The following is an 8,412-nucleotide window of genomic DNA, read 5'->3' on the forward strand; positions in this document are numbered from 1 at the left end:
TCTGATTCAATGCTTTCTTTTATTGGTATATAATGTGCCTACATAATAATACTTGGTAACCTGCTGAATGACCAAACAATACCCAGGATGAATTAGTCAGCTGAAGTCCAAAAACCAGGGCTCAGGCTGGTAAGCTACCTAGGCTTTGAATCAAACAGCTACATCTGAAAGTTTTAAGTTAGAATAATAATCCTACATATCATGCTCTGTGAACTAGATAAAACCATCTCTAGTTCCTCTCCCCACCATAATCAAAGCAGCCACATAAAGTTGAGGAGTTTATTAAGGAAATATGAGAGGCACAGACATCCCAAGTGACAGAAAGAAAACTCTGAAGATGTCCCTTCAAGCCAAGTGGGGTCCTGGCCTTGATCTCCCCCAAAAAGGAAATCATGGGTTAGCAACAACATTCTCTGGCAGCCACTGCCAGGGCACAAGTATCTCAATCAGGACTGCCCCCACCTCCCATCCAAGGTGGGGAGGAGACAAAGACTGTCCACTAAATCAGTGCAGAGGCAAAGAGGAAAGTCTGAGAGAAAAACAGTGAGAGGTGGAAGTACCTTAAAGAATCTCAGACTTTTGGCTTTGAACACCTCAAATACATCAACAAGTAGTTCCATAAAATGTTATGAAAAGGTAAAATGTCTAATGTTGTTTCCAAGAGTTCCCATGGACTTCTCCCCCATGCCACATCACACTCCCAAGATGTACATGGCAGAGCCCAAAGGCCACACTTTTGAAAAAAGGAAAACAAGAAAAAGCCCTATTGTTCTTTAAGGAGATAAGGAGCTGAAGGCTGCTGGGGCCTTTCCCACGTGGCCTGTGTTCTGTAAAGCAACTTCCCAGCAGCAGGATGGCATAGTTCTAGGTGAGTGTCTCACCTTTTGTCACCTGTCAAAGGAAAATTGACATTCAGATAAATTCAAAAGGACTAAGGGAGCCTAAAAAAATCTTAATTTTACATCATAGGCAGTGAAAAATGGCAGAAAAGATTAAAAGTCAGAGATACCTAAATCCAGGCAAGGTACTTCACTCCTCTAAGCCTGTTTTTGCTTTCAGTTTTACCTCCGTGGTAAGTGGAAACGTGCATTCTCTCTGGGATAGCCCTTGCCCATCATACTCACCCGTGCTTCAATGTACTCTATTCTCCGTTCAAGGGCTGTCAATTTCTCATTTAGTGTTGCGAGTCTTGAACGACAAGACATATCTGGTAAAAGGAGACCAATGTTAAGGATTCATGTCACTCCAAACACCACAAGCACATGTACCCATACACAGCACAGAGAAACACATACACCCTGTGTTGAAGAAAAAGAATAATATATCATGCAGAGAATACATGGGAACTGAGTGGACAAAGTGAAAAGGGTCTTAGAAGCACAGTTGTTCAGGTGCTGCTGAACATCCTACGAAGTGTAGAAGGGATAGGAGAGTGACCCCTAAAACATGTTTATGCCCTAATTCCTGGAACCTGTAAATATGTATCATACAAGTCCATAAATATAGATAACAAAGGTAGAGGAGTCAGAGATGAGATGGAAGAGATGGGATTTAAAACATGAAAAGGACTCAACCTGTCACTGTTGCTTTTGAAATGGCAAGGAGGCCATGAGCCAAGGGATGCAAGAGATCTTTGGAAAATGGGGATAGCCTCCATTGACAGCCAACAAGGAAATAGAAATCTCAGTCCCAGAACCACAAGAAAGTGAACTCTGACAACAATCCAACAAGCAAAGAAATGGATCCTCTCAGAATCTCCAGGAGGGACACTTTGATTTCAGCCCAGTGATCAGTGTTGGATTTCTGACCTACACAATGGTAAAATAAATCTATCTAGTTTTAGGTTCCTAATCTGTGGAAATTTATTATGGCAGCAATAGAAAACGCAACACACTGAGGATGTACAGAAGGCCACTGTTAACCAAGAGAGGAGACATATATTGTGTGCATGTGCAAACACATAACAAATCCTTTCATTATGTACAACTATAATGCACCAGTAAAAAATGTGGGGGGAAAAAGAAGTGACAAGCAAAGAAAATAGACAGTTAACATGGGTTATGGTCAATAAACCTGCAAGAATTTGACAGGCTAGGAATGGCTCAGTGTTGCTGTGTTGGTGTTGGGGATTGAACCCAAGGTTGCTTTACCACTGAGCTACATCCCCCGCCCTTTTTAATTTTTTATTTTGAGACAGGGTCTCACTAAAGTTGCTTAGAGCCTTGCTAAGCTGCCCAGGATGTGCTCAAACTGATGATTCTCCTGCCTCAGCTGCTTGAGTCACTGGGAATACAGGTGTGTGCCACCATGCCCAGCTTTTTGTTTGGTTTTGTTTTGATGGAACTGGGAATTGAACCCAAGGTCTCAAGCATGCTAGGCAACCACTCTACCACTGGGCTATATCTCAGCCCTTATCTTTGGTTGAGCACTTGCCTAGTGTGTTCAAGGCCCTGGGCTGGATCCTCAGCATGGGGGGAAGATGAAGTATGGTTTTTACTGCATGTATATTGCTTTCATACCATAGTGAAGTTGAAACTCTAAAGTTGAACCATCAAAAGTGAGGGATGTAATGTCTGTAATGTCAAGAAAGAAAAGCAGAGGCCAAGAAACCAGGAAATACTAAGAAGAGGAAACAAGGTGTCGGTTTTTGAGCTCTTGGAAACCATACCATTACCACAATCCTAGGAGGGTTCTTAATCTTTCATCTCTCTCTGCATAGACCTCTTAGAACTAGAGAAAACTTAAAGAGAACATCAAGAACCCTGTGGAAACCACATTCCATCTGTGAAAAACAACCCAAATCCCTTCTCTTCTTCTACCTCTTCCAACCTCCTTTCACTGCACCCAAAGTGCAACCTAGATTTCCCCTAAAATACCTTTTCCACTGCAAACTCCTCTCACCAAAACTGCTTGACCTCTCTTTTTCAAACTACTCTTGACATACAACAGAAAGGCATAAAAGCATGGTGATTATTTCCCACTAGCTCCTCCAATACCATTGCTCAGTCATCTCTCAATAACCTTTACATTTTATATCTAAAATATCTACTCCCTGAGAGTCTCCCACACAATGATTCAACACCAAGCTAACACTTTCCTTTTCATCTCTTCCCTGGCTGTTTTGCAAAAGTGCTTCAGCACATTTTGACAAATCTGCCTACACTCTGATCTTGCCTCAACTTTCATTTCATCCTGTCCAAATCTTACTCATCCTGCCTGCCTAAGCATCTTTCATCAAGACCCAGTTCAAATCCCATCTGGGAGGTCTTACTAGAACATAATCAACTTTTTCTTAATCTATCTAAACATTTGTGGTTGAACTTCTAATCTGTAAGTTATTAGTGTATTTGGTCTTTGGTTATTACTTCCCTTTTACATGAAGATTTAACAAACAAGAATGTTCTCCTCGTTATTACTTATGATGATGAAAAAACAAAAACATGCCCAGCATTAGAGGAAAGGTCTGATAAAATATAACAATCTGTGAAGGACTATTAAAACAACCAATAGGGGCTGGGAATGTAGCTCAGTGGTAGAGCACCTGTCTAGCAAGCATGAGGCCTGGGTTCAATCCTTGGTACAAAAAACAGTCATTGGCTGGGGAGATAGCTCAGTTGGTAAAGTGCTTGCCTTACAAGCACAGGGTCCTGGGTTCGATCCCCAACACCGCAAAAACAAATAAACAAACAAACAAAAAAAGTCATTAAAAATTACAGAACCTATGGAGCTATAATTTATTCCCCACACCTGCAAACCTCTTAAAATTTGCTTACAGCCCAGCTCTTCCACTTTCTATTCATATTTCTTACCATTTTTATGCTATTCTTTCTCACAACTCACCAATTTTCATTGCTATTCTTATTTTTTAAAAACAGCTTTGATATGTAGTTTACATATCAAAAAGTTCACTTGCATAAAGTATCCAATTCAATGGTTTCTAGTATTATTTGCAAAGATGTCCAGTCATTACCAGAGTTTAATTTTAGAACATTTTCATCATCCCTTTTGAAAACTATTAGTACTTTCAGTCTTCATCGTACCTCCCCCTCATCCTCTGGAAACCACTAATCTTTGTTTCTACAGATGTGCCTTTTCTGAACATTCATTTTTCTTTTTAATCTTTTTTTATTCTTTTTCAGTGTTGGGAATGGAAACCTTTCCCATTGAGCTATATCCCTGTCCCCCTTTTTTTGTAGTGGAGGCGCTTTAATGGGGATTGAACTGAGGGGTGCTCTACCACCAAGCTACACCACCAGCCCCTTTTATTTTGAGACAGGGCCTTGCTAAGTTGTGGAGGCTGCCTTCACAATAGTGGTCCTCCTGCCTCAGCCTCCCGAGTTGCTAGGGTTATAGGCGTGTGCCACTATAGCCGTCATCTTTTCAATCTTGTTTTCTATCTGCTAGAGCTGCTTCCTTTAATTCCCAGATCCAACTTGCAGAGGAGCACCTCACACCCCACTATTCCTAGATACTCTCCCATTTTCAACAGGACCAAATTTCTTTCCAATCTGTTTTTTAGAAGCCCCAAAGCACATATTATGTATGCCATTTAGTAAAAATATGAATATCATCTCTGACAACCTGTTCATTTCCCAAGAAAAGAGACATGCCAAAATTATGGGCAGGGTCGGGGAGATAAGAGGAAGAGTTCCTTCTTGGATGGCTGTTCTGCTCTAGTGGTCAATCTGGTAATGAACCAGAATCTAGTAACAATACTATGCTACTGGTCTACAAGGATAAACACCATTGAAGAATATAAAATGTTCAACTGTAGAAACTCCAGTCATATTTCAGATCCCATTAAGTATGTATTGATTCAAATAAAAAACGAGAAAGCATTCAGAAGCTGGACAAATCTAAAACCAGAGTGTGTTAATGTGTATATTAACACCAGATTTTCACTGCAAATGCTGCCTTAGTAGGATGTGTAATAGTGTACACATACCACCATTGTCAATCACCCACTGTCAGCTACTTCTCTGAAATCTTATTTCATATAATCTTAGAACTACAAAAAATCAACTTTTTTTCTCTTAAATTTTTCTTTTCCAGGGAGAGGTGTGGGCAGGCAGGGTACTGGGACTGAATTCAGGAACTTTCTATCTCAAAGTTACATCCCCAGCCCTTTTTAAAATTTTATTTGAGGCAGAGTCTTGCTAGGTTGCCCAGGATGGCCTCAAACTTGCGATCTTCCTGCCTCAGCCTGCTGAGTCACTGGATTACATGCTGAATTGTTTTTGTGGGTATATTTTACTCCTGGGATGAGTCCTGGGACTGAATGAAAAACAGATTAGGATTTGCAGTGAAGGTCATTGTGGGGGCATGGACCTGTAGCCACAGCACTCAGGAACGTAAGAGAAGATCACTTGAATCCAAGGGTTCAAGACCAGCCTGGGCAATATAGCAAAACCTCATTTAAAAAAAAAAAAAAAAAAAATCTCTGAGGGAACCCAGAATATAAGACTAGTATGATAAACAGGCCTGTATTTTTGCAATATCTTCAGTTCATTAAAATCAGTCAGTCATCTTTTTGGATCTCCTAACTCCAAATCCATTCTTTCCACTAAACCATATTCCTCCATTTATATTTCTTTCTTTTTTTTTTTTTTTGCAGTTCTGGGGATTGAACCCAAGGCCTTGTGCTTTCAAGGCAAGCACTCTACCAACTGAGCTATATCCCCAGCCCCTACTTATATTTCTTAAAAGAAAAAAATATAAGTTCTTTTAGGATACACATGCTCTATAATAGCCTCATTACCATTCTCTACCAAAACCTCTACAGCATTATGTGTGAATATGTACCACTGATATACATTTACACTACTAATTTTTTTTCCCCTTTTTGGTACCAGGGATTGAACCCAGAGGTGTTTAACCACTGAGTCACCGAGCCCTTTTTAAAAATATTTTATTTAGAGACACTGGGTTGCTTAGGGCCTTCCTAAGTTGCTGAGGCTAGCTTTGAACTCCAATCCTCCTGCCTTAGCCTCCCAAACTGCTGGGATTACAGGCAAGCCCCACTGTGCCTGGCTCTACTCTCTCTCTCTTTTTTTTTTTTTTTTTTTGTGGTACTGGGGATCAAACTCAGGGCCTTGTGCTTGCAAGGCAAGCACTCTACCAGCTGAGCTATCTCCCCAGCCCCTCTACTCTCTTATTAATGGTATGTGCATCTGCACTTCCATTCCCTGATAAGGAAATCCATACCACAGCACATTAAGATTATTGTCCTACACACTGTCTATGTAAATATACAATACAAAACAATGTTCTTTGTTTTGAATTGTCATTATTTCATCTTTAATATTAGTAAAATGTGGGACTGGGGTTGTAGCTCAGTGGTAGTGTTTGCCTAGCACATGTGAGGCATGGGTTCAATCCTCAGCAACACATAAAAATAAATAAATAAAATAAAGGTATTGTGTCCATCTACAACTAAAAATATTTTTTTGTAAAAAAGTTTAGTAAAATGTTTCTTTTTTTAAAAGAGAAAGGCTTTTAGGAGATCTAGTTTCTCCTACTGATACTTTCTAGTTAAGACTTTGGTACAGGGGATTGAACACAGGGATGTTTTACCAGTGAGTGCCGTCCCAGCCCTTGTCTTGCTAATGCTGAGCCTGGCCTTAAACTTGTGATTCTCCTGCCTCAGCCTCCAGAGTGGCTGCAATTACAAGTCTGGGGTGCACCACTGTGCTCAGCCTAAATATTCTTTTCCTTTCTGACAAAACGTTTTTGCTTTTTGTCAGTGCTGGGATGGAACCAACAGCCTTACTCTATGGTAAGTAGATGCTCTATCTCTGAGCTACACTTTCAGCTCACTGACAAAACCCTTACTCTCTCTCTTTTTTTTTTTTTAATATTTTTGTTTTAGTTGTAGGTGGACACAATACCTTTATTTTATCTTTATGTGGTGCTGAGGATAGAACCCAGGGCCTCACGCATATTAGGCAAGTGCTCTATCAGAGCCACAACCTCAGCCCCAAAAATCCTAACTCTTGATAGAGGGATCAGTCTTCTAGCTACCAAACAGTTAATTCATTCTCAATTCTTCTTTTAAATAATCAGTTTTTCCTACTTTTTTTTTTTTTTTCCCTCTTTTCACTACTGGGGATTGAACACAGGGCACTCTACCACTGAGCTATATCTCCAGCACTATTTTTTGAGATAGATCTCACCAAGTTGTCCAGTTGATCCCCCTGCCTCAGCCTTCCTAGGAACTGGGATTACAAGTATGCGTCCCCTTGCTCAGGCTCCAATTTAATCTTAATTGCTTGATGTTGCTGAATTATTAGAACCAAAGTACACAAGTTGACAAAGATTATTAGATATCGTCCCTACTTCTTGTAATTACCTAAGAAACACTGTCCAGGGCTGGGGAAGTAGCTCGGTGGTAGAATGCTTGCCTAACAAGCTGGGGATTCAATCCCCAGCACGATAAATACATAAGTAAATAAATAAGAAAAGAGATCTGAGAAAGTCTATCTAGCACCAAGGCCTCTGAAAGAAACACTTGGAGAATACAGGGTAGAAGTTTCTGGTACAGACTACGTCCAGAGGAATATGAACACTGCATGAAGAACTGAAGACTGTCTCCAGCAGTACATCCTAGGAAAGATTTTGGTACAGCTGTCTCTCTGCTGAGGACACTTGCTCTGAAGAATGGGCTAGAAGCAGACAGAATACCTGGTATTAATTAGAAACCACCCATACAGAGGGCATTTCCAAGGCCCTAAAGGGCCTGGACCTTACTCTGACCTCACTGCCTACCACTCTGGGCACAGAATACACTGAAGACAAAAAGGAATGGACAGTGAGCGGCTGAAGGGGGCGATTAAAGAAAGAGGTTTCGACTTGATCCTGAAGAAGATGGGGAACTGTTTCATTAGTCTTTAAACTTGGTAGTAACACAGTCACGGCTGCACGGTCAGGTGGAATGGATGCGGAGCCCAAAGGACGAGGGATACCACTAAAGAGAAGAAATCCCACGGAGGGATGGCGCTGCCTGATATCTGGGGAGAGGGCCTGTTAATGGGTCCAGAGGGATGGCAACGAAGCCATCAGCTTAAGGCAGGGCAACCCCACAGGTACCACCCAGTAGAGCCGAAGAGTCAGGGGGAAGGTAGGGCCTAAAAGTGGAAGCGAAACCGGCAAGAGCAGAAGGCTGCCGGGGGTCCCCCAAAAGCTCTTCCTCGGGGCCCCTGCAGAACAGCCTCCGAGGCCTCCCTGCTCCCCGCCTCCCCCTGCTCGCCCGCTGACCAAACGAGTTGAGAAAGTCCGCGATTTTCTTGATGCTGCTGGTGATGACTTCAATGTACTCCCGGTTCGCCCAGTCCTGGTGAATCTCCCGTTGCACCGGATCCTCCTGTCCCGCCATGGCGGCCGTCTGAGGAAGAGTGACTTGCGCAGGCGCCCCGA

At 41.8% G+C, this 8,412-nt stretch overlaps 1 protein-coding gene across 1 annotated transcript; it reads right to left on the reverse strand.

Annotated features, from left to right (window-relative positions):
- Nucleotides 1-8,412, reverse strand: Brk1 (BRICK1 subunit of SCAR/WAVE actin nucleating complex). Its single transcript, XM_047534918.1, has 3 exons — nt 8,254-8,412; nt 1,125-1,207; nt 1-891 (listed from the first exon to the last, which is right to left on the reverse strand). Exons 1-3 carry the CDS (start codon nt 8,369-8,371, stop codon nt 865-867), a joined length of 228 nt encoding a protein of 75 aa, XP_047390874.1. The 5' UTR covers nt 8,372-8,412; the 3' UTR covers nt 1-864.

Source organism: Sciurus carolinensis, chromosome 19, assembly GCF_902686445.1.
Source record: "Sciurus carolinensis chromosome 19, mSciCar1.2, whole genome shotgun sequence".
NCBI classification, from domain to species: Eukaryota; Metazoa; Chordata; class Mammalia; order Rodentia; family Sciuridae; genus Sciurus; species Sciurus carolinensis.